The 26,998-nt window shown below is 38.5% G+C and overlaps 2 protein-coding genes across 9 annotated transcripts in view; one reads left to right on the top strand and one right to left on the bottom strand.

Annotated features, from left to right (window-relative positions):
- LOC132910036 (protein expanded-like) overlaps positions 1 to 26,998 on the top strand; it is a 119,691-nt gene that overhangs the window by 32,690 nt on the left and 60,003 nt on the right. For 5 of the 8 annotated variants that reach the window (XM_060965490.1, XM_060965421.1, XM_060965452.1 and 2 more), the window contains exon 2: positions 8 to 59. The gene's annotated coding sequence lies outside the window, so the exon portion shown is untranslated. Of the gene's footprint in view, positions 1 to 7; positions 60 to 20,450; positions 20,502 to 26,998 lie in introns of all 8 variants that reach the window. The other 3 variants (XM_060965442.1, XM_060965480.1, XM_060965470.1) reach the window with 1 other exon arrangement.
- Positions 7,770 to 15,881, bottom strand: LOC132910035 (putative sodium-dependent multivitamin transporter). The gene is made up of 8 exons (XM_060965405.1): positions 15,840 to 15,881; positions 15,280 to 15,613; positions 14,959 to 15,180; positions 14,063 to 14,403; positions 12,713 to 12,832; positions 10,970 to 11,284; positions 9,770 to 10,141; positions 7,770 to 8,921 (listed from the first exon to the last, which is right to left on the bottom strand). The coding sequence occupies exons 2-8, from the start codon at positions 15,388 to 15,390 to the stop codon at positions 8,750 to 8,752; spliced, it is 1,653 nt and encodes a 550-aa protein (XP_060821388.1). The 5' UTR covers positions 15,391 to 15,613; positions 15,840 to 15,881; the 3' UTR covers positions 7,770 to 8,749.

The following is a 26,998-nucleotide window of genomic DNA, read 5'->3' as shown; positions in this document are numbered from 1 at the left end:
GTTGCAGGTGCACCTGTGTGAAGCCGGAGGCGGAGGATTCGGAGAACGGGAGAATCTAGGTAAGATTGCTTTGTAGAATTTCAAGGGTAAGAATGTGGCTTCAAACGTATCTGAATCACGTTCTCGGCCACGTTCGAATTGATTGATTATTATTTTAATGCGAAAAACACGAATCTCCGGTTCAGATGATTTGTTATCGAATTGGTGAAAGTTATTGGTTCTCGGTAATAAGTAGGCAACGGTTTTGCTTCGAAGAATATTGTGAATATTTTCTTGCGTTTAAAATAATAGCAAAGTAATCTTTGCTGATCGTTTTTTGAGCTGCATATATAAAAGGTTGGTATATGTATTTACGAAGATTGAGCGGAAACTGATGCTCAAAGTGTTAATACACTCGAGCGCACTGTACATAGAAATTGGGAATTATCATATATTATAATTTATTGATTTAAATTATTATGGTATTTAGCAGAATCTATATTCTATTTTTGACTATTTCTAAATAGAAATTCCAGAAAAAGTATTCGCTTCTTCTCTTCTCGCTTAAAACTAAATGCTACACTATACACTTTGTTAAATTATTTACCATTGGCATTAAAATATTAATTATTATTCGGATAAAATATTATACACGATGATCTGGAAAAATCAAATAATTTAGGAACATATGGAGAGCTGAGAATCATAGCGGTGTATGTCATCATCGTGTTCTGTATTTATTGTTATAAAAAGCTGATTTATGTGGCACTTTGGAAAAGAGTTCCACACGAATTGGAATTTATTTAATTGAACTTTCACGACATCAATATATCGTTTCGATACGGAAATAAAATAATGCATCAGCATACAATGAGAGATATCTTAATCTCGTTGTTAATAAAAGAGTTATGTTCGGACGTGTAAAACGATTGGCGTAAACTTTCAAAAGCTATCAGCGTGTTACACGTATTTAGTTTTTCTCGGATCGCATCCACGATCGCTTCATCTCTTTCAAATACCCGCTGCCTATGTAATGATCCGACAAGCGAGACGACGTTGGACACGATGCGTCAATCATTCTTTAATGATACATACTTACTTGTCTATCTTTATCAAAGCACCGAGCCAGTTAATACCGTTCGAACGAAGAGACGAGAAAATGTATCCGATTCTTCGCGCGTTTAACTAGAGTTACATCACGTATGGCCGTACGTACGGATAGCGCATTTATTTTCAGACGAACAGGTTTTATCTTTATCGTGAATGTTGCATCGACCAGGTGAATAATTGAAATGTATGAATCATATCCGTTCGTTCGAATTCAGATCAACGAACCGGTGTGGTTCGTCGATGGGGAAAATTGTACGGACGAAGACATTTCTTGCTTTCGCGTGATCGTTCCGTACCGCTTGATCGATGGTATCTGTAAGAAGATAAGGGTACAAGAATATGGCAGTCAAGTTCTACCGATGTTAAACGGCTGGTTTCGCGTGGCCGATCGTTTTGTTTCTTTGTTTGCATCCAGTACGTACGATGTAAAGTTTAGGTTTCAATTGCCGGAGCCGCAATCTGTGTGCACTGTGCACGCATAGTTGTATGCACGAGACGTGCATGCATCCTGGATGCCTCGTTAATTCCACGTATACAAAGTGCAGGTGCGTACAAAGTCGAGAAACTGATACTTATGCAATTAACAGATACCTCCTGAAAACGAACAACTGAGAAAGTCAATCACGAATCCCTCGAGTCGTTTCTTTTCGTTTCGTTTCGTTTTCTTCGAGTATTCGAGGATGAAGAATCGTTTTCACAGGAAGACCCAGAAATATGAGTTACGCGCTCTTTTTACCTGTTTGTTAATTGCGTACGCGACGTGTAGTTTCTCAGGCGGGTTCGAAAGTAATTTCTTCTTTTTTTTCCCTTGTTTATCTTCTTCTTTTCTACAATGTTGCACGTTGAACTTTAGCGTTTCGCCGCTATTATAATCATTATCATCGATTGAATCTCGCATTAGGGATAACTATGGGAACCATATTCTATTCACTGGTTTGCATATTCATGAATTTTTCATAATACTGCTCGCTCTGTGTAGCAATTACAGCGGGTTGATTTATTTTGTTACTTCATTGTTAAGGTAATACGTATCGCGTAATAAGCACGATCGTTAAGTGTTTAATAATCGTCGTTAGTGCTATATATCGATCTTCCTGACGATATCTGGCTTGCTCATTTTTAACTCAAGTATCGGTAATAAATCGAGTTAATTATTAAATTCGTCGTATTCGAGGAGACTGATCGGACGAACATATTTTGATTTTCTAACTTTGAATTTTACAACGAAACGAAGGTTTGTAGAGAGCAACTGCAGTCAACCACGCCCATCGACCTTTGTATTGGCATAAAGATCGACTTAGGATCTGGAATGCTAAACGAGACAAAAAGCGGATAACTTGAGTCGATCTTCGTGGCAATACAGGGTTTTCTGAACGGGGGATGCAGTTATTCTCCACAAGTCACGTTACAACATAGAATTAAAAAAATCACATTGATATCTCTGAAAATGTAATTCATAAAAAACCGATCATTTTTATTAACTCACCCAGTATACCGATCGGTCGGGGGGTGCAATCGGTTAGAGGGTAATTCCGCGTGAAAGCACAAGTCGAAAATATAGAATAAAACTTTTTCGTATGACGCTTTATTTTCGACAAAGTGGAGTTTGGAAATTTGACAAGTATATTTGGCCAATTCCGGACTGGATAGAAGTAAATAATCGGCAAAGCTAGGGGAAATTATTCTACATACGAAAATGTACGACAAAAGCTATCGACAAGGTGCTCTATTTGAATGTAAATGGCAAAATTTTATTTTACATTTTTATTAACGCGTAGATCACCTCCTAGTTGGTTAACCACGTCATACGGAACATGCTGTATACATATGTAAACTCCCTAGAGTTCACGTGTGATAGGGCTTTCTCTGTTTACGGATAGCATGATTTTTTTTGTTTCACGGACAGAGCGACTTTCTTTTGTTTTACGGACAACCATTTTGAGAGACACTCATTTCCGAAACGGACGGACAGAGAGCAACATCACAGAATAATTATTTAAAACATTGAAGATTGACGGAGAAAGATCGGTAGCTCAGGACGATGTCAGGTAGACATTGCACAGAACTTGTTATTTATCGTTTACTGTTATAGATTGGTATTAATTGTTTACTCCTGTATTTCATTTAAGTATTTTCACAATAAACTCGATTTTCAGACTTCAGAATCGATCACCTGAATTATCCCGAGATTTACGACATTACACATATATATGTATGTATGTATGTGCGTACGCATATATGTACACTAGAGGTTATCTCGTCCTCGGCGAAAAGTATTGTTTAGCATAAATTTTCGCAAGGAATGGTGTGCATCTTTGGACTCGGTACGTTTTTACAGAAGAGAATACATTGGCAAGGCGCGTGCGCGCGCGTATTTACACAAATCCCGTGTGTTTCTTAGCGCGCGCGTGTGTGAACGAGCGAGTATAATGTTTATTATAATGGTGTTATGTACATTATACCACGTTGCTCGTTAGGCACGTATGCACGGTATGAGGAAACGGAACGGTTGTACGCCGTACCGTAGAAACTATGTACAGCTCCGGCGAGGTCGAAAAAATGCCCGGTGGCTATCTGCAGCGTTTACCCCATACCTATGGGGGATTTCTGTACAATGTGGTTGCTGGCGTCGCGTCGGCCAGTGTTCACCGATACGGCCAGGATACCGCAGCGCCGGTATAATTAAGAAATTTATCTCGCCGGTTGGAAATAAGAAGGCGACTGTGTAACTCGCGCCTTCATTGCAATTAACATCTGACGGTTTTAGTTGTTTTTACAGAGAAAAGGAAGGCGTACGAACGAATTAGTCAAGTTCAAGTATATCTGATAAATTTTCAAATTCGATTTTCTTGAAATAGATGCCTTTCGACCGAAAAAATGTATTTTATATTTTCGATTTGTTTTTTCACGTAGAATCACCCTCGCCGCGTTATCACTATCGCCGAGACACGCTGTATCCGACACGAGAAAAGCAAAAAGAAATATCTTGACGATAAAAATTAATTATTCCGCAAATCGTTAATTCCAAATTGGTCAAAGGGTCGATCTATTCTCTTCTTGTTCCCGTAACACGTCGTTGCTTTTTCTTAGTAACGGCAGTCTTTTGTTTCTGTTCGATGTATCCGGCACATTAAAGACCAAATTGAAATAATTAAAACGCACTAGTTCGCCGATGGTTAAAAGTAATAATAATTAAAATGAAACGGTAGTGCGCGAAGAGGAACGTAATATGTACGGAGCGCGAATTCGCGTGTAATCCATCATTCTCGCATTCCGTATTCCACGTAGACGGCGTACGTGCTGAGGGAAAGACTCGTTTCGTCGGAGGAATGCGCGGCATTATAATGAGAACGCGGCAAGACGGCGATGCAACTCCGCGACTCGATTATTTCGTTTAATTACAGGGAACATTAGACAAGTCACATCCGTGGCGTTACATGCTCCTCTGAGTTCTGAAAAAAGTATCCCGACTCTATTGTACGCCCGTTGCGATAACCACATAATTATTTATATCTCCCATAATTATTCGAACTTGCATTCAATAGAGACTTTATATCATACTCCGATCGTGTTATAAAAGTAAATAAATGGTCTCGTGCTATCGTTAGCACGCGTGACTGTTACATTCTAATTGATACTATTTTTATCATACGTCGATTGTAATTTTTCCTATCTTAGATGTAAATTATGAAAGCATTGTTCGTGGACATTTGAATATTACTAATATCAATGAATTGGAAGTTACAGGTTGTAGATTGCGGATTAACGTATTTATTAATAGCAGAAATTTGTGATTTTACATAATTTATAGAATTTCGCTAGTAATATAAATTTCATTGCGAAAAAGAGGTTCCAGAGTGCCTTTGGCATTCGCGCGTACATATCTGCTTTGTCATCGCATCCTGTATAATGCGTCTTTCAAAAATACTTGGCAGCTGGAAACATATATTTTAATGTGAAGTAATCGAAGAAGGAAATAAGCCTTTTTTTATATACGTAGGTGATAAATCTACACAATTTTTTTGGCGAGATACAAGTAATATTATTAGGTTGTCCGAAAGGTGTTCTTTTTTTACGGACACGTCTTTTACAACGACGCGTCTTTATACAAACATGAAACCTAATTTGTCGAACGTTGTGATCTTTATTTCGATGGAACAAAATGAATCGTATGTAATTCGATAAAATAATATAAAACGAAAAATATCGTGCATCCATTATTTCCTTATAAAACGAAAGGAACTTTTCGGACGACCTAGTAGCTTAGTTACTGTGTTACTGTAACATTAACTGATATTAGCATTATTAATACCTTTTAAATATTCAAAAAGATCAAAAACACATACTCAACTTCAGAATTAGTCGAAAATCTATCGAATCTCAAAATTGCTTATCTATAAAAATTGGCGAAATTCGCCATGTTCTTCAGCTATTGTCTTCTTCTAGCCATTTCGAGAGTAAATTTAAGACATAAATGCCAGTAGTGTTACGTGTACCCCTGTAATTTCGTTTCTTGGTAGTGTCTTCAAACTCCCGTTGTTTCTACCTTAATCTCTGTCAGACTAGTCTATTACACGAGGTTCGTTCGAATCAGAGAGAACAAAAGGAGGAAAAACTAACTGGATCCTCTACGAGTCCAATTAGTGGAAATTTCCAAGTTTATACCAGAAAATACCAGTCGTTCGTTCATTCATAGGCGGAACATGGAGGATATTGTTGCGTACCGGATGACGATGGTCGTAGTGCACAGACGAGGACTTATAAAATAACAGAGGTTACGTCGTCCATGGGTTCGATTAACATTCGTTGCGTATTCGTAGCATCAGTATGCTAAACGCGTATTTAAACGTTAAATATGTATCGTAATTAAAATTAAGAACGATCGCTTTAAATTTTTGTGTGTTTCTTTTTTAAGTTTATTCGATCTGAGAAACCTAAGGATTTTTCGTACTTGAGATCACACATGGAATAATTTGGAACATTTCCTTTTTCCATTCCGTCAACATCATTCAAACATCCTCATTCTCATTGTCGATAACATATTATACATCATATTATACATTTTATTTTAACGTCGTTTGATCTACTTTATAATCAACGATCTTCCCATAGTTCTGTATCAAGCTTTTCCACGTAAAAATTGTTTTTACAGCTCGCGCTGTCCTTACATAATCCACGAATTGTCCCACGTTAAATTAGCGAACAAGCGAAGCTTGTGAGATGCGCGAATTGCGTAACGCAATTACTCGGGCGAAAGGAGACAGTGATGGTTGCACAACGCGGATGGCGGCAGCCATAAAGGCTCCATTTCAAAAATTCAACGAAAGCCGAGTCGAGTGTCACGTATATTCAAAACGAAAAAAGATCGTTAATCCACGTATCCACCGATCGCGCAAGTAGTTCACAAACATTTACGAATCTTTTGATTGTTGTTTATCGATGACGTATGCCGCGCACAGATTTAATCGTTTGCATATGTCTGTCTTAATATTTATGAATGTCCCACTCCAGTTCTTTGTTTGCATACGTTTAATTAGACTAGAACTACCAAAAGCGTTTAAGATACAGATTACGTAGATTTTTATAGACTGACAACGATATATTTTTAGGATTCCAATGATTTGTTGTACAATGTGTGGATAAAGCGTTGTTTTACTCCGTAAATTACATACACTTTACCGAGATGAAGACTAAAAATGAAAATATGTTTACTTTACCAAGACTTTCGAAAGTTTGAAGTATTGAATCATGTTCTCTGTAATTCGAATCTTTTCGTAGCTCATGCGTATGGCGAATTGAAAATTACAGCGATGGGCCAGGATTTTGACAATTTGAATTTAGTCACGTGTTTCAACTTTGCAGAGTTTCATAATTAACTCGTGCTGTGTCTATCATCATCCGAAAGCGTAAATATTTTATACGTTTGTCAACGAATAACAGTCTCTATGAATCTGACAAAAATTCATATTAGCACCTTCAAATTTGGGATTAAGATCATCACGACAATTTTTCACAAATAATTTTCAAACGTATTTAAGTATATTGTACACTGCATATTGTACGATACGTTATTTACTAACACATTATGATTAATATATAATTACTTATATTATAGTAGAACATATATATATGTGTGTGTTATGTGTGTAATAAATAATATAAAATAAAATACATGAAATGTAGTATTACGTTTGAAGTGGACCGGACACGAAGGGACCACGTTTACACAGTAAATGTATTTTAAGTTATAGCTTTGTTATCTGTTACGATACGTTTTCACGACTCCATAAAGTATAATCAATTTTTTATAACAATAAACTGCAAACGCTATTTTGCGAAAATTGGAAATGAGCTGATTTACGCTACTCTGATTTCTCTATTCTGTGCATTGTATGTTTCAGAGCACATTGATAACCGCGACCTCCGTACGGTTAAAGTTAAAAACTGGCGGTACCGATGCGTAAGCGACAGGTGCTCATAAACAAGCCCTTGTTTGCTAACGTTTGTTTAGTAGAAGTGGTTGACAAACGTTTGTCACGCACGCTCGCCCATTAACATTTCAAAAAGCTCACAAACATTTGCAAGCGTACTACGTGACCACGTTGAATACGCGGCTTTAGTATATAGACGAAACGAAGCACGAGGTGGTCCATTGGGTCTCTCTTCTCTCTCTCTCTCTCTTACTCCCCTTCCCTCCATCCCCCTCTGTCTCTCTCGATACGGCGTTATTTCCTTACGTAAGCGCTGCACAGTGCACGGGTCGTTGCTTCGTTCTGTATGTCACCGTGTGCCGCGCACGGGAACACTAGTCTGACGGCATTCCATCGTGATTTGCGAACGTTTCGGTAAACGTTCAGCACACCCGTGGTTCGAGTAGTGTTTACGTCTACTCCTCATTGCAGAGAAGGAGAAGAGGTTGACGCCTCGTGACGATAATCGGAATTCCGAAAGGAAACCGAGTACGTGTAATATCGACCACGATTTCGTCCGATCCATCTCTCCGACAGATCTTCTACGTACTTTTTCGAATGGTACCTAGCTTTTCGTTAGTTAAGATATTCTACCTAACATGTTCTTTTTTTTTTTCTTTTTTTCAAGATACGATAGGCTCTCGGTTCTAACCGACCTTTCCTTTGATCGATCAGATTTTTGTTGAAATAAGACGGACGTTACAGATACCTTGTTGCACGGATTTGGGCTTTGTTTCGGTTGTTTTTAGGTGAAGGCCAATCGCGAGATTTCTGCGAGCCATAGCGCGTTGCAAATAAACGATCGATAAGTTAGCTCTGTTTTCTTGTACGAGGAGACGTGTAATTTTTAGTCGCAGAAATACCAGACATACGTTGCTCGTGACGATGTTGGAAATTATAGGATGACGAGGCAGTATCTTCTAAGGAGCGATCGTTCGTTTAAAAATTCTATAATGCAACCGATTAATGGTAACTCGAGCGTCAGTGGAAATCTTAGGATATTTAGAAGACGATGGTGGTTATTCGTTATCGTAAAATTACGTGTGTATGTATGAATGTATGTATGTAAACAAGTTCGTTCTTAGATGTCTGTTGCGTCACTCGTTACGCGAATCAGCGTACGTACGCGGTGCTACTATGCTATAAAATTCATTCGAATTTCTCGATTCTTCTCTACATAGTCGCGATGATTAAGTCGGTGCGAAAAGTTCTGGCTGCGTATTCTTGGATTCTTTACGTGGAATTAAACTCAAAATCCAACTGGAAATCCATCCTACTACGAAACTGATCAAACTTCCTAGTGGACAGTACCACATGTACGAAATACGGTAGAGGTAGAAGTACGAGTCATTGTTATTTTGCCTGCAACAGAAAAGCCGTATAATTTATTACCTCTTCGAAATCAATTATGGTAAATTGTACTACGTGGAATAAGTATTAATTTTGCGATTAAGGAAAACGTTGGCGATTTGATGTAATAGGTGCAGACGTAGTTTAGCGTAAGTAAGTTGTGGTAAGAAGCATGATTTCTGTTTGAGAAAAAGTGTTTGTAATAGATACTATTCTTTCGCATAATATTGTACATTTATCTTTCTTCAAATAACGTTAATAAATATCCCTCGCAAAATATTCTTAGAAATAATTCTATTTTTGTACAACTGCCGATTATTTTTATAAGCGTATCATCGATGAAGCGTTGAATAAGAAAAATTGAAATGACAAAATTATATAGAATTATTTTATATACGTGCAGAGATATTTAATAAGGAAGAAATTTATGAGATCAGTGAGCGATAAAAATATTCTTAACGATAACGATAATTCTGTAATACAATTAACGTTAATAACTAGACAGTAGATAGTCCAAAGGACAAATATGTGTACTTGTAACGAAAATGTACCGCAAGTATACATAGAATATCCAAAATGAAATACTTGTTTGTAATATCGAATACAGTTAGTTATATCCAACACAGTTATAATCTCGAATACTAATATGCGGATAAATATAAATAAATAGAAATACGAAATAATTGGGAAAAAGTTTCTTTTAGAAGATACGACTTTCGAAATATTATTTCCCACTACGCTAAACCTCGAAAAATATCTGAAATGATGAAAGCTAAGAAGCAGTTGCATGTATCAGAAAATGTGCGTAGAACGGAGACTGAAAATATGCGTAGTCAATGAATAGCAGGCGAATTCCTTACTGGTATTCGAAATGCAAATTCGACGATTTCTCATGATAGTAATATGCATCGGCGTAGCTGCAGTTTAAGGCGGTGACGTTCACTTTGTTCGGAATCGGTGGCTTTGGCTGACCGAAACCGATCCATAAAGAGAAAACGAGGCTAGTCAAGAGTCCGATGATGGCTCCTTTCTGATTTCCCAACCGCGTGAACATGCCCAAAGTGAACATGCCGAACACAGGACCACCGACCACGCCGAAAATCGTCAAAGCAGCCTGAAGAAGCCCGCCAAGAAATCGACCCATAAATGCCAATCCTATGCAAGCGATACCGACTATAAAAGCCAGAATCTTGCTGACTATGATCGATCCGGTTGCGCTAATCTCCTTGCCCCTGAAATAGTATTAATTGTTTCTATGCTGATGTAGTGGATTACATATATCGCACGTACGTACACGCGGGTTTGTACGAGCGATCGGAATACCAAGAGATAAGTAACGATATATTAACCCTTTGCACTCCTATGTCGAGTGTGACTCGACATCAGTTTTTATCTCAGGAGCTCCTTTGTCGAGTTCCACTCGGCATTCTTTCAATCCCACTTTTTTTTTTTTTGTGAAACGTGCGAAAGAAAACCAGGATTGCAACCTGGAAATTGTTCCTAGATATATCATACGCTTAAAAACTAGAAAATATGACAATAGCGCGAATAAAACTGTTATTTAAGCGAATTTGTTTCTTCCTCTATTTATTTAAATTGTCTTATTTTCTAGTTAGAGTAAATTTCAAATAAAACATTTAAAAGCGTTTGGAGCTGCTGGTAAGGAAATTGAAATAAAATTCGGAGCGCAATGGGTTAATTAGGGGAGACGAGTTAAGAGATTTTATAGTTTCCGTATAAACGCATAAATCAATGCGGTCTATTCGCGACCAAATATATTCAAATTCGCTTTTCCCGAAGACGTGCTGTTAAACGAAAAAAATGTCATTTTACATTTTTAACTTATTTCCCAATATAGAATAGATTTCTATCAATTATCTGCTTCTGTCCTTGACAAAGCAACCTCCGTTCTCTAAAAGACGAAGCCTCCAATGCAACTTTGTCATTCTCGATTTTCACCTTATTCTGGGTCATTGAATCATCCTCTAAATACAAATTATCGTATATTATGACCGAAGGCATAGTAGATTCGGCTCGTTTCACGGTGTTATGAATCTTACCGAAAACGATATACGGGTTTGATAAAATCTTCGAGCATAACGGCGGCTAGGGAATTCACCGTGGCGGAGATGGTGCTGAGTCCAGCGCTGAAGATGCCGGCTATAAAAAGTCCTGGCACACCTGGATACTCGGAGAGCATGTCCATCACGTAAAGCGGCATTAATTGATCGTACGAGTTGATTCTTCCGGCCTGAAGGGGGTCGCAATCACGATACTTGGTATATATCGCCAAACCGGCAAAGCATAGGCCCAAAGACATCAACGAAGACAATGGCCAACTCCACCAAATGGCAGTTTGCGCGTCCTTCACGTTTCTAAAAGCGAAAAATTCGGCCATAGCGATAATTTTATGGACGATTATCGTTAAACCGAATCAACAGCGTAACGGACGAAGAACGATTTATCGAACGATCGCTACTGGCGGTATGCATGCGAGATACGTAGCTCGGATAAAGTCTACAGGAAAATTCCTCCGTCTTTCTGTCGTGTCGTCACGCTACGAACAAGAGAATCGCGATAATATGCCTCGAGATGAATACAATGCCTTTGGAATTCGGATCGGGATACGCAATATTCGAGTTGTATAGAAATTTCGTTCGTAAGCCGGTTCGTTGATTTATCGAACGTTAATTTACGATTGCACGAAAGAAAGAGGAAAGATCGATCGATTCGAAGATCGTGCATCGTTATTTGCTCGTTTTACGAGTTTTTGTTGCTGCTACGAAATGGATTAGCGGAACAGTAGGTTGAAGATTCTTGAATTACGTACAAACTTTACCGATCGATCTTAAACGAGGTTAATTCGAGTTTATTCTAGTTATGCTATAAATGATATTGGTTATAATAATATATTTGATTATCTCGTAAATATTTATCTGTAATATCTAATTAATTAATCTGTAATTTATCTGTTTAAATATCGAAAAAAGGTAACGAGTTTGCTAATGTTTACTGAATTATATTTAAGATGAATTTAACACAGAAGCTGTGTTAGCGTTTGCGTGTATTTATTGAAATAACTCCCACGATGAAATTATTTGAAATAATAAAAATGGAACATCTAGTACTTTTCAACCAGCAACCAACGTAAAAATTGAACTTGGTACGTTTTTCCCAGTCTTCGTATCGTGTTACCTATTATTCCAAGCGCAAAAAGATTAATTTTCGTTTAAATGAAAAACTTTACATGCTCGCTAAATCTCAAGGGAATTATTCAAGAAAAATAGACGATTAAAAAATATTCATTTGTAAATATTCTAGCTACGAACAATCGTTATAAGCGATTTTAGTTACCTGTAATCGATAGCGGAAATTATTTTTGCTAATCATTATCGATGACGGAAATTTATCCCTCCGTTATCCACGGTGAAAATATATTTTGTTTATCAAAATGATACTACAGAAAAGCGTTAAAGTGTTAAGATGAGAACATAATTCACTTTACAATAGAAAACTTCCGCACGCGGTACTTATTTTATTACAGAGTTGTTACACGAAAATTTGTTCGTGTTCTTTTTCTCGATATATCGGCAAATTTTGAAATAGCCGGACAAGCGCAGCGTTATACTCGTAAACGTCGAGATGAAATTCTTTATTGTCTTTTAATGTTTAGAAGCGTATCAACGAAGACGACGCGTTGATTTACGGTAATTAATTATGGAATTCCGATGAACGTGTATAATTGGCGGTATCGTGGGACACATACGCATTGTATAGAAAGTCAGCAGCGGGTAGATACTCACTTGATGGTTAGCATTCTCTGAACTTGAACTTGGTTGGTGCCGTACAAGGAAAGGTAGGTGAAGAAACCTCCAAATGTCAAGCTCCACCAGGTGTGTCGCACCGTTGGGTCCATTGAAATGCTGAATGAATGCACATACCATTGTCAGTATCGATACCCGACTGGATTCCTCGTAAAATAAATGTTTCATGCCCGGCATGGTATTTGAAAGTGTGTTAACTGCATCACGCTCGTGGCAATTTACAATATATAATGCCAAAGAGAAAATCGATTTAACCAGTTGCTAGCGCACTGTTATACTCGTGTTATACAACATAACGGTTCGTATTATAACCACGGTTAAAGAATCATGCTCTGATTGTTTCGCTGTTCTAAACGATACGTAAAGCGTAATAATATCGTAATATCTACCGAACTCTGGTAAATTGAGATTTTAGTTGGCAATTCGCCGCGGCTCTTCCTATTTATTTAATAACGAGAATAAATTGTAATTTTCACGTTGAAAGATGTTGCGATGCACGCACAAACTTCTAGGTTCCATGAGACTGCATCATAATCGAGTTTTGCAGACCGACCACAATCATATACGTACTGACTTCTGCAAATACATTATCGTCCGTAAGTAACATCGTACGAGACACTTGATACGAGTACCTACTCGCGATAAGCGTAAGTGGACGTTTTAATTATAAAATTAAGTCGTCACTTATTAGCCATGCGTATTGTAACGAAAACTAGGTTATATTATATGTCTTATTCGAACTTAAAATTAGGAAGTGCTCTGTAAGTTACGTACGAGGATGTACAGAGTGTTTGTTAAAAAATTATTTGTCGTGTCTTTGAGAGGCGTTTCTGTAGCTTCGGACCGGTGCAGGTCTGTTGGAAGAAGCAATAACGAAATTTACGTTGAGCATGATTTTCAAGGCCAAATCGTTTGCTCATCGCGACGTATAGTATTCGTCACGAGAAACAAAAGTCTCGTAGGAACCACGGGTCGAAGCTTGGAAGAAAATGTTTAAGTTTTATCAGCCTTCGCAATCACATTTGCAATTTGCTTGTATTTCAAACGCGATTGCACAAGTCAGCTACGTATTGATCTGTTGAGCTATCGCAAAAAATATCAGAACTATAACAAACGCGCTATCACTATGTTCTAATAGTACAACTTACTGCTTCTTAACTCTAATGCTCGAAAGAGTGAAGAATAAAAAGAAGAAAGAAAGCAAAACAAGAATAAAGTTATAAATATATCATACAAGCGTCACGATACAAATGCCATAACACACAAATGTTATTTTTAGCGACCTATGCATTCCTAGTACGAATATGGTCAGAAAAATGGTACGTTCACCTGTCGAATTCTATTCGCGACCCTTGACGAGCGATCTCCCATATCTGATCGAGACCTCCGACATTCACGGCTGCTGTAACGATCACCAAGATAACGGCTATCAGCATCAAGAGACTCTGAAATATGTCAGTAACGAGGACTGCCTTGATACCGCCTATCGTCGAATAAAACGTGCAGACTAATCCCATGCCGATTACGCTCGCAGTTGTCGAGATACCTGTGGTAGCTTCTAGAGCAAGTGCGGGTGCGTACAGCACTACACCGCTGTATAGAAGCAGCTGAAGCATAAAAGCGAAGCTTCCTGCCAGCCTCGCCGCTTTACCAAAACGTTTGTACAAATACTGAAAGCATAGGAAAATTTCTTTTTATTTTATTCGTGCCTGCTGTATTTTCTATACGTTGTTCTATATATATATATATATTGTCATAACCGTGCTTTATCCCATATCTCTCTCTATCGTATACAATACAATCTCGTTTATCCGAACAGGGAGACAAAACAGTTCGGATAACCGAGCAGTTTCGATTATTGTTTGAAACAATATAGGATTCGTGTGTTATCCTTTCAACTGTTCCTCTTTTGACGCATAGAATTTACTTTGCGAAAATACGTTTTACAAAATTACGTTCGATAGTAGTTGGAACAATAGAAACTGAGCATTCAAATAAACGTAGTTCTAGTGTACTATTTTATAGTTTTACTCAGAACTATCTATATCTTATCGGTGCTGTTTACAAACAATAAAAGTTTCACTATCATTGACTGCTACGAACCACTAATAATTTACGTAACGTTAAAATGAAATTGTCATATTTGACGATTCTTTAGCGGTCTTGGTTCTTATTTTACAAAGTTATTAAATTGAAATTGAAATTGAATTTTTCTAGAAACTTACCTCAAAGGCGCTGGCATTGCCAAGTTTGAAAAACACCGGCATGTATAAGTAAGCGACGAAGGGAGTAGCAAGTCCGTAAGAAATGTTGATCACAGCGTACTGAGTGCCATACACGTAATTTTCTGAGCTTACACCCAACAAACTAACCGCAGATAGATACGAAACCATTAAACCTATTGCGACTGGTGCCACTCCCATCGATCTGTCCGCCATGAAATACTCCTATCATATATATAAATAAATCTATGTATCTCGTCTTAAACGCGTCCAATGTTGAAACAATTTTTACACCAAGGAATTATTGCACCTAAAGAAAATTACCTCCGTCGATTTCTGTTTCCCTCCGGTGAGCCAGTAATACACACCAATTCCTGAACTAACGAGCATCGTAATTGCGATCACCGCGTAATCCGCAATTACCAAGGTAGCCATGCTTCAGTTCTGCGATATCGTCAAATCGAATTCGATGGACAGACTATGCGATGCTTGGCGGCGACTCAATTGTCGGCAGTTTGTTTATTTGATATATCGTTCAGCCGGCACACGTTGCCTTCTCAATCATCGTTGGCTTCGACACATTTAACGTCGATGTCATTTGCGTAACGATCGCAACAGCCTCTTGCCATTTCGTCCTCTTAGTTTCTAAGATTAGCTGCTGTTTTCAACACAAATACAAATTCATTGTAACGCGATGAAAATTCTGCTTAGAGAGCAACAAACGTTTAGTTCTTGTAATTTCTAACTCCACGCGACAGTGTTGAAACTCGTAATCTTGAAACTCGGTTTCCTTAGTTTACAAAGCAGCGGGGGTACAGCAGATTGAAACTAGAGCGACGATTTGTCTAAAGATCGTACCAGGATTATTCTTTCTCTACTCTTACCGAATTTCGACGGACACCGATGAATCTCGTTGAATCCTGTCTCCCTCTTTGGAATTTATATTTTGATGTTCATTGAAATTTGTTCGTATTCTTCTTCGTCTGCGAGAATCGGCTGTTCGTATCCTTTGCACGAACTCATTCCTAACCTTCTGCAATAGGAATTTTATGTCGTTACGAGAGGAAATTTACAGTTCCTTGTCTTAATCTGAGAAATGGAAACTGTACAAGTTGTAAATAGACTGCTTATTACGCTAAAGTATTAGGTCGTCCGAAAAGTTTCTTTCGTTTTATAAGGAAATAATAGATGCACATTTTCCGTTTTATATTATTGTATCCAATTACGTATGATCCATTTTGTTCCATCGAAATAAAGATCACAACGTCCGACAGATTAGGTTTCATGTTTGTATAAAGATGTGTCGTTGTAAAAGATGTGTCTGTAAAAGAAAGACACTTTCCGGACAACCTAATAATACAATATGCACATAGCGCTGTGATATTCGGATAAAAACAAGTTTTACTTTCGGATAGGTCGGTTTCACACGAAGATACGCGCAGCGCGATGCGCGTATGATAGAAACTGATTATATGTACGGAGTTCGGAGATGGAGAGAAGTCTCATGGGATGGAACAGGGGCGAGGAAGGTACCGCTGATCTCTGTCGCTCATTATCACGCGATGTTGATTGTTTTACAAGCGCGTAACTTCGCGACTGTATTGAGTCTGCCAAAAACAACCAATCAGACTCGTATTCCTTCCAGAAGGCTTCTTTCGATCTCTACACGTACGTGTCATGGATATAGGAATATAGAGATGGACCGTTAAACTTCATGTGGGTCCACATTGGCACCTTCTGACAAAACTGCTAGAGTGCTGACGTGGCTCACTTTTACTTACAAACATGTACATGTTCTTACTCGATGAGAAAGAAGATTAGGTACTTGCGCGATCATAACCGATCATCGATGTAGCCCCAAACGTGTCCCTCACCCTCTCTGGAGGCTTCACCACCCTCAAACACACTTTACTCAAATTCATTGTTTATTGTGAATTTCAAAAATGTATAAAAAAAACAAATCTTGGCAAAATAAACGATTTAAAAAAAAAAAAAAACCACCACCCTCGGTTACCACGATTCGCGAATCTCTGTGTGAAGCCGGCCTTAGGTGTAACGTGACGCTTCATAATTCATAAAATAACGAATAAGTATACATGTATATAAGTTATACAGGACGTGCCAGAGCGGTACAATTAAGACATGCTGCATTTTCTATCTATTATCACAGGTACATATCGTAAAATCACTCGATTGTACCTTGTTCCATGTATTCTACGTATGCGTGCTTCGTATAATATGTATGCATACCGTAGTACACGCATTTACACTTTTGACATAAGTTTTTATTCTTGTTCGATGAAAAATATCGAAATTTATAACTCGCGTGGCGTTATAGAGACAGTCAATTATAGAAAATATTCGCTATACACGTTAAACATACCGTCGCTGTGTACTGTATTCTTATTTATCCATCGAAGTTGGAATTAGTATATACATATGTTGGTATATGTACATGTATGTCACTATATCTGCAACATCACACAAATAAATAAGAAAACTTCTCCGATAAAAAAATTTTTTCACTTTCTCTGATAAAAAATATTTTCACTTTCGACACGCAATTACCGCGTCGTGTCATTCGCAACTTTTCCCCGAATGACGTATGCTTGTCGACAATTATTCGCCAGTGTGGACGTGGCTTTTATAGGCGAATTGTTTCTCGACTTGAATTTTGACTGCCACTGATCGGCTGCGACACGTGTCTGCGGACAATTGTAGACTTGGCTTTTAGCAAGATTGTCGAACTAAATTGTTGGGAGGAACGGTTGAAGTATTCAGGATTAAGTGACAGATAAGAGAGATACGCGTGATAAAGCGAAGAGCAAAGATTCGGTTTTTATCGTAGAGTTTCGTTTCTTCGACTGTAATTCTTTAAGGAGTGCCTCATAAATAAAGATAAATAAAAACGCATTGCGCGATTATTGTTGAAACATCCAACGATCTGTCTACCTGCTTTAAGAAAGGTATTAAAAGCATATTTTTTAAATACTTTACCTTGTCGTTTGCTACAGTCGTAAACTTTAAAGTTGTCAAGCAGATACCATGTGTATCGTGATCACGACGTGGATTACGCTACATAAACGAGCACATCGTGAAATTGAACTTAAAATCTATTAACAGGAAATAATTTAGTGAACGGTATCTGTTATTAACGGTTTAATGAAAAGATAGAATGGAGTTAAGGATAAACAATTCACAGGAAAACAAAAATCTAAATGTAAAAACAGCTAAATAATTAAGAATATAGATAGTTACAGGTATACATACTTACATAGAAGTTAATCGTGTCTTATCGTATTATTATTAATAATTTGTGTTATCGACGTGACTCTATATTATTAAAGTGTGCGGCCTTAAACTTCTATTTCTTTATTAATCAATTGGCAGAATTTTTCTTTTTCAACATTCTCCGACATATCCCGTTATTGAATTTTTCTTTACGCAAAGTCATGCGAGAAATTGCTGCTATAGATAGTTACGCTATAAAGATTACAGTTATAAAGTATACGGCAAATATTAAGCGAAAGACCATAGATATCGAATATCATATAGGTCTGTCACAGTATTTACAATACTGGCGACGAGCATTTCCTGCGTGTATCATAGGATGCGTCGTTGTTTGCACGACGAGCGCTTCTTGCAGAGCCACGGTTTATGAACGTTCGCAGCTATACAAAGCTACGCGTTCAACGTGCACGTACATACGCACTTCCGCGTTCCCTATATCCTATCCGAGAGAGCGCGGGTGTCTCTTACGATTATCGTCGAAATAAATTCAGTCGTAACCTATGGGTCTTCCTCTTCCTCTTCTTCTTTTGCTTCTTCGTAATTTTCCTTACCTATTCTCTTTAAAATAAAACGACCGACATATCTCAATAGTATTATCTTATAACTAGCGCATACGCTGTCACGGACGCATAGTTATGGGCAGAATTCGCTGTAGTAATATACTTTTTGCGAATATCTTGGAAATTAAGTCTGCTTTAATTACCGTCTGGCGCCTTGGCTCGAGCCTGTCTTTAGATTTTCCATTCGTCGCTACTCGTCGATTATGCAAAATAACGAAAGATGCTTCGAACAAATGTTATTCAGTTTTCTAAGTACTATGCCAACAAACGGAAATTAATAGGGCATTGCATTAAAGAGAACGAGAGCCGCTCTCTTGCATCCCTTTGTAGTCGTCACAGAAAAGTTCCTCGTAGTTCGTAGCGATTAATCTCCTGATACCGTTAAAATGTAGAAAAGAATTAGTCGATGTCTGCTATAGTTTTCAAGAAAACGGTTTCCAACAGTTCACGCGGACCACTCTGTATTACGACTCATTTGTGCACACGTGTATAATCGTAACTCATACGCATATGCATCAAACGTTCTTCGCGTTCCAATCGTTAGGATACCGCTGGAATAATTCTCGCTTGATTTTAACGTACGAGTCAGCTGTCACATAGATCGCATTATCATTGCCGATAGTCGCGACAAAACACTTGGCTATTTCGGCAAATATTCATTGCACGACGGTATTTTATTGGTCATGGTCGACCGCGTCGACGGTGTGCGTTTCTCGCGCGCATTCTTTGTCGCGTCAGAGGCTTCAGTGTCGCGGATCTACCTGCGGTTGGAACGGAGCAATCCGTAGCCGCGATTCCTGTCACGACAATAATAAATTTTCCGTATCAAACCGTCGCTAAGTAGAAATTATTTTGCAATTAAGAACAGGTTGTTCCACGGATCGAATCGATTACGATCTAATCATCCGTCGTTGCCGTAGCCGCTGCAATTTGCCGTTGAGATTTATTCATAAAATCATCGATTTATTCGCAAATACGTAAGAGAAGCATTCCAGCGCGACTTAACGAGAATGCTAAACCGCAAGGGCAGGAGATCAGGGACTTTACTGGAATGCGCGGCGAACTGCATGCACGCATGATGCATTCATCGAGCCGTGGGTGGAAGGAGAACGAGAGAGAGCGAGAGAGAGAGAGAGAGAGAGATGGTGAGGGAAGAAAGACGGAAGCGCGTAGGACGAATACAGTCGATGCCTCTTTTAACGAATTGACTGCTGGCTAAATTTTACGTATCTCATCTACTATGCCAGATAACATTTATCTTACTTTAAAATAAAATTATTTGTAACATTAGGTAGATCGATTAAGTCAAAACGATTCGTTAACGAAAAGTGAGAAAATTATCATTTTTACCAATGGATACGATTATTGGGCTGTTGCTTCAAGAACGGACGCGAATGTTTCTTTACGTTTAAAATAATAGCAACTTTTTTTTTAAGGAAAAGATGGAAAAGACATGTACGGAACTGGTATTAAACGTATTAAACGAGATTATACCAACACTTTGATACTCTTATAGTTAAATGCTGTATAAGTCCATTTGGTACATACTCTACATATATCATTATTGTAGCATGAACGATATTGAAAATGTTGTAAATAATACTGTTGGTGCATCACAGGTAATGAGTAAGGCTATGGTTTCAGTGGATGCGTGCTTCGACGAATGAAACACGTGAAGAAAGAAATGCATGCAACGTAAGTACTTATTCTCATAAGAATCTTGTATACTTCATTGTTTTGACGTCATCCATTAGAATGTTAGTTCATCAAAAATACCGTACCTAAGCTAATCCATTGTAACCATGGCCTAATCCTAACAGCATGTATGTGTTCGTTAATGCTCTCCACGGCAAGTCCTTTACGCTATTTTGTCCTCCACCTATGCGTTATCGTTATGAGACAACAAGAATTTTGAGAAAGATGAGCAAAGCGCGCGCGTGTATAGCAAAGTATTAAAGTAGAGCGCGAGCAACTTTCTAAGTTGATTAAACAACGAGTTAACGATCAACGTTCGAGTGGACGACTACTTTCGATCGTTTTCCTGTCTGTTTCGTGTTTATCTCTCGTTGTGTTGCTCGATAGCTTCGTTTTACAAAGACAGCGAAAGACGAACGTGTAGAAGCAGGAAGAGGAAAAGTTGGGAAAGCCACATTCCTCTCGTAACGTACGTGTAATTATCTGGCCTGGCTATACAGTTTCGAATGACATAAGAGATGTACTGGTTCTTCAGACGCTAACAGCGATATCGCTAAATGCTTTTAGATTAAATCATTCGTTAGACTAGATCCATCTCGATATAGATGAGCGAGTTTCTCGTACATTTCAATGTACGATATGTAGAATTTTATTTATCCGAATCTAGATGCGTTAGAAAATATCGAGCCATTTCGTACAGTTGAAATGAACACCGTCTATGTATTAGCGAGACGTTACAAATCGTAAATCACAAGTTAAAAGTTAAAAAGCAGCGTGGAAAAACATCATTGCGTAAGTTGAACGAGTCTGGTAACGAAATAAATAAAATTTTACAAGTTATATATTATCTAATTACCTTATTTGACGGGAAATTATGAAATCGTAGAACGGAGATTTACAACGTACAACTTGTAACTTATCGATCTACCTATTAATAAATAACGTTAGAAAACGACAAGTTACAAATTGACACGGATCATATACTTCCACTTTAGAATTCTACAGTCTCACGCGAAATGGGATAATCAGTTGACTTGTAATTTGGCAAGTTTACATGTTTACAAGTCGTTAATTACACGTCGTTAGTATCTATTCATGAATTCTAGTATAGGTGTTATAATAACAAGTTTGATAATAAACCAAATGAAACGTTGATGTAAATTGTACGTATTGAACGTTGATTATCCTATTCGACGCAAGATTGTAAGATTGTTACAAACAAGTCTGTAACCAGTGCCTCGTAACTAGTCAATTCTAATATACTATTAATTAGTAAATCATTGAGTAAAACTTCGACTCGGGCCGCCACGATTTTTTAAATTTCTTTTTTCCAGTTTTTGATTACTATCATATATATATATTACTCGATGAATACAGACGAAATATGACAATCTTGAGTCTACAGTTCCATTGGTTCGAAAGTTACGCGTATTTAAAGTTCCTTACTCTTAGCCTTAACCTACCGAGTACAAGAAAGTTTAGAAAGTACATATGTATCTCGCGTGAAATGGATTTAAGATTGCTACGCAAAACAAAGAAAGAAATGGAAAGAAGATGATGAATTAAGCCTAGTTCACACTGACAGAATGTACGTGCGTTGTTCGTCGACGTCAGGCAACGATATCGTCAGATGATGTTCAACAATGTATCTACGTTTGTACATTTTTCTGCGGACAACGTACGCGGATTGACCACGAGCACCTAAGACAGAGTTTACAGTAGCTTAAATAATCCTATACCAGCGACGCGTTGAACGCAAATTACGATGTTATGTTTTCATTAGTATACAATTAGGTCTGGATAAAATTGTATGTACTCGTATACACGGTCGTATTGAGATGCGATCGTAATGAATCGTTGCTAAATGCCGGGTAACGGTCTGCTAGCTAGAAGACGTTGCTGGGAAGCTACGCAACGAATCGAAGGAAACGATCGATCGGCTAATCACCTCGATAATACGAGACTGTTATTGCTGGTTGGTGATTATTTCCTGCAACGTGTTATTTGGAGATCACTGAAATATCGAGATTCAATGTGTTACGAACGCGCTTGAAAATTGCGTGTGCGTGTCGGATTTTGAAAGAATGCGATATTTAATAGAGTATATGTTAAAAACGTACGTTAAAAGATAGACAGAGAAGAAGAAGTATAGGAATATCGTGACTTTTAACGTCGATATAAATTACGATACGTGGGTGGAATGGTATTTTTCATAAAAATTAGTTTGTTACAAAATGAGACACTAAGCGCACAGATTTATATATTTTAAAAGTTCGCCTTGAAACAAGTAGACAAAATAGACAAGTATGGAGGATCAGTCTGTAGCGAAACGGCGTGAAAAGTGTATAGATTTGTTTATTTAAAGAAATTCAGCTTTATATTACATTCACGAATCAGCAAAAACCATTTGAAATAATTATACATCGTTATATTATATTATAGAATAGAACTCTCTGGAGTCGACTACGACGCGATCAGCATACGACTTCAGTCCGGATTGACACATTCACTCTCACTCGCCTAACCGGAAATTCGTGAAATTCTACACATTTCACGGGCGCCGGCTACGATATAAATTCAGTATTTATACATTCGCAAACACGGTTCGCTCCAAATTACCCCAATTGCCAATCATTTTCCCTAACAGACTTTCCAATTGAGATCTCTAAAAATAACGTCGACAGATTAAAAGTAATTCCATCGAGAGCGCGTACATTTACGCGTATTCTGCTCCGACTCGTAACACCTTTAAAAGAATATTATCGACAGATTTATCTGTCGCCGCATAATAACAGGAAATGATATTGCTTCCTTAGAAAAGATATAACGAGAATACTAAATTCTATTAATAGCGTTGCCATTTCTGAATTCGTCATTTAGATCAGAGTAATATCCCCTCGCTGTATATCTATCGCGTCATTTTTAATATCATTACGAAGATAAGATTTAAAAATCTTCCAATAATATTAATCAACTTTATCTTCGTCACCATTCAGAAGAATATCCGATGCTTGTTCTCTGTACCCTCGGATAGGTAGGTTGCTAGGTAATTAGATTTGTACGCGCTGAAAAGGACGAGAAGTGGCGAGAGTGCGCAAAACACGGTTACTCATGCCGGTGGAATGTAGTTCACATTGTTTATATACCGCCTCCTACGTGCATGCACGTCGCACTTCGCCGAACGATAAAACCAGTCGCCGCGCCGGCGGCGCGGCGCTCCCGTCGTGGATATCGGTCTCTCTGTGCGTGTGCGCATGCTCCGTCGATCTCCACTTTCATCCCTGCCGATCCGTGCGATCCTTTGCCCTGTTTTCAAATTCGCTACGAGTGATCACGCTGGCGATCAGGGAAAAAGGTATCCACCCGCCGTTCGAGTACGTTCTTCGATGCGATCGAGATCTGCATACTGATGTCTGACGACGAGTTAATTGCCGGAGATCGGTACTGGCACAAAGGTCGCCGGTGTTGCTTGTAAAACATCCTAGATCGTTTGACGTGGCGGTAATAAAAGACTCGTAACGCGTATGGCATTCGTTATAGGATGTCATTTCGAATGGAAGAATCTTATGGTTTGGATAGTCGCCACCTTTGCCTCTGTTGTTTCTTTGCTTTGCGTTTGCTTCGTTATAACGCGAGTATCTTGCGACATTTGCCGATATACGAAGACAGTTCGGCAAATTTTCGATAGTAACGATTTTGATATTAGATTAGTTTTTATGTGACGCGATTAATCGATTCGTTCGATTGTTCTTAAAAGATATACGAAAACATAATTATTGCAGAAGCAAGAATTTTTACTATCTTTAACTTGTTGTTTTGCATTTTTTTCGTGTTACTAGCGCGTGTACGTATATTATCGTTAGTTCTCAGGATAAAGAAGGATGAATTTTAATTACTATAATGAATCAATATGAATATATTAGCGTAGCTCGACGTTCTGAATCATTTTTTCCTGTACGTGCAACCGTCGATCGACCATACTTTCCGAGATATTCGCGAGAAACTGTCGATATCACTACGACGAATTTTGCTTGTAATTCTGTCTTCCTAACAGCGTACGCGTTAGTGTTAGTGTATATAAACGAGGGTTGCACGAGCTTAAAGCATCGTGCACAACTGTGCGAGGCTGTAAGAAATGTCTGTTATAACTCGATTAAAAATGACTATCATCGATGTATCGGGATTGGGATAGTCTTTTCAGTCCGGCCACCGCAACGCTTGCGTAATTAGTAACGTATTACAAAAAACATCATATTGCTTTTTAGAAAGTGAAGCGTTATATCGATCAGTGCAGCGGAAAGTATGGAGATATTAAATGCGTAGATAGATAAACGTGGAATTAATATCGTATCGTGCTTGATTTCATGCCACCTTGGTTCTCCTTACAAACTGTTTCGCTGCCTGCGATCCTTTCAAAAGCGCAACTTGTCCAAATTACCTAAAACGCGTTTGTATCTTCTTGTTTCCCCATACCGACATTCTTACATAGATAATCTCGTCGAGAAAACGACTCGTAGAAATATGGAAAACGCTATAAGAGGAGAAAGTTTGCAAATGTAAAAATTTAATATCGATTTAAAATTAAACCAAAAGATTAATAAATTCGCATACATTAAATAATTCTGTAAGATTCAACATCATTGTACGTACAAACATGCTACAACCAACAGCGAAAAATCGTTCTATAAAAACACGTGCTCTCATACGAGGTAACTGGAATTTCCACCTTTTCTCCTCTCGAGATCCGACACTTGGACGTTAGAATATTACCCCGCACCCATTTCACCACAGCCATGAATCACGACTCGCAACAAACACGGTTCATCCCCTATTCGCAACTCGAAGACTCTTCTCGACCATGGAGCATCGAGCATCGAGCATCCAGAGATCCGTAGGCCTGACGCGCAAAAATTGACTCTCCGTGATTTTCCTTCGAAGTCGGTACACGGGGTCGGTGATCGCGAGGAGAATGCAACAGGGACGCAGGTTGAACGGCTGCGAAATGCATTGGCTATCGGGGTCCAAGAACGGCCGAGAGAGCAACAAGGATACGAGACAGAGAAAAAGAGGGATGGTAGAGAAGGGTAAGAGAGAAAAAGGAGTTTGGAACGGGGATAGGGAGAGGGCGGCAAGAGGGAGAGGCAGAGGGAGAGGCAAAGGGAGAAGGAGAGACCGGCTTTTATAATGGCGCGGCAGTTATACCGGTAAGCGAGTAAATGCATCAACGTGCTGCAAACCGAGAGGCACCTGAGAAAGAGAAATAGACAACTCTGGCTACGAGTACATATATGTATGTATGTACGAGGAAAAGAACGGACCATGAGAAGAGGGTGGTGGGTTATGGCGGGAGGGGGAGGGAAGGGAAGAGGATCGAGGAAAAGGGACAGAACGTGGAGGCTCCTCGGGGTGTGGGCGGATTGCACGCGTCTCTCGGTAATGGATCCCATCGATCATCCCTCCGCGGGTAGAAGATGGTTTCTCCTCCTTTCTGCTCTCTCGCGGATCGTCCATTAGTCAATTTCGTCGATTACCGTGGCGACTTGGTCGAATCATGGGACGACTCCAAAATAACCAAGCCGAGGAGGGGAGAAGAAAAACCGTTTCGAGACGCGGGCTTAGTATATATAATAATAGGGTAGCTGGAACAATGTTGCAAATTGTGTCTTTAAGAGGGGTCGTGAAGAATCTGTTGAAATATGGAAATTTAAATTGCAATCTTTTTGTCGGGATGCTCTTAAACGTTCCTTGCAAGAAGATTACACGGAAATTATTTATAAAGCTAATTCTCCTTTCCGTTGTTCCTCTTGTGCGAGGATCGATAAGTCTTTGGGGATTTCGCGAAGAAACCTATTGCAAGGCGGAAATTGAAATTGCGATTCTTTTTGCAGGATATGTTTAAATATTCGTTGCAAGGAAATTATTGCAAGATTATTCCTTCTTTCTTTGAAGTCTGATAACTTCGTTGTTATTAATTCCTTCGATTTGTTTTTTTTACTTGGTACTCGAACAAGGCTATATTCCATTGAACAGTATAACGTATAACAATACCACCTTTCCATACCGTTGCTAGTAATCTCGCAATCGATGCGTCCTTAAATCTTAATTAATATCACATATTTCTCGCGTTTTTGCATATCACCTGTTTTATAAATAAACGCGCAACGATCAGCTACAATTATCAACAAGCAAAACCGTATACTTCGACGATAGCAAAAAGAAACAAAGTTATGGAAAAGTAATAACGAATGAAAAATGTAATAACGTTTCGTTGAGCTTCGCATATATAAATATAAAATGCATATATAAAATATAAAATACATAATCGCAATGGAATGCTCTCGAGGAGAGGTTCCGTGGAAATCGAAACAATTAATCGGTTCCAGAGGGCTTGAAATTCCACGGTAGATCTGATGCACTCCGCGTGGCATTTTTTTGCACGACTTATTGTCCGGCCGATTTATGAGCGGCGCGAGCGAGACCATCCGTTTCTCGGCTCT

This window comes from Bombus pascuorum, chromosome 1 (assembly GCF_905332965.1).
Source record: "Bombus pascuorum chromosome 1, iyBomPasc1.1, whole genome shotgun sequence".
NCBI lineage: Eukaryota > Metazoa > Arthropoda > Insecta > Hymenoptera > Apidae > Bombus > Bombus pascuorum.
Note: the sequence above shows the minus strand (reverse complement) of the source record. Positions and strands in the feature narration are given on the sequence as shown.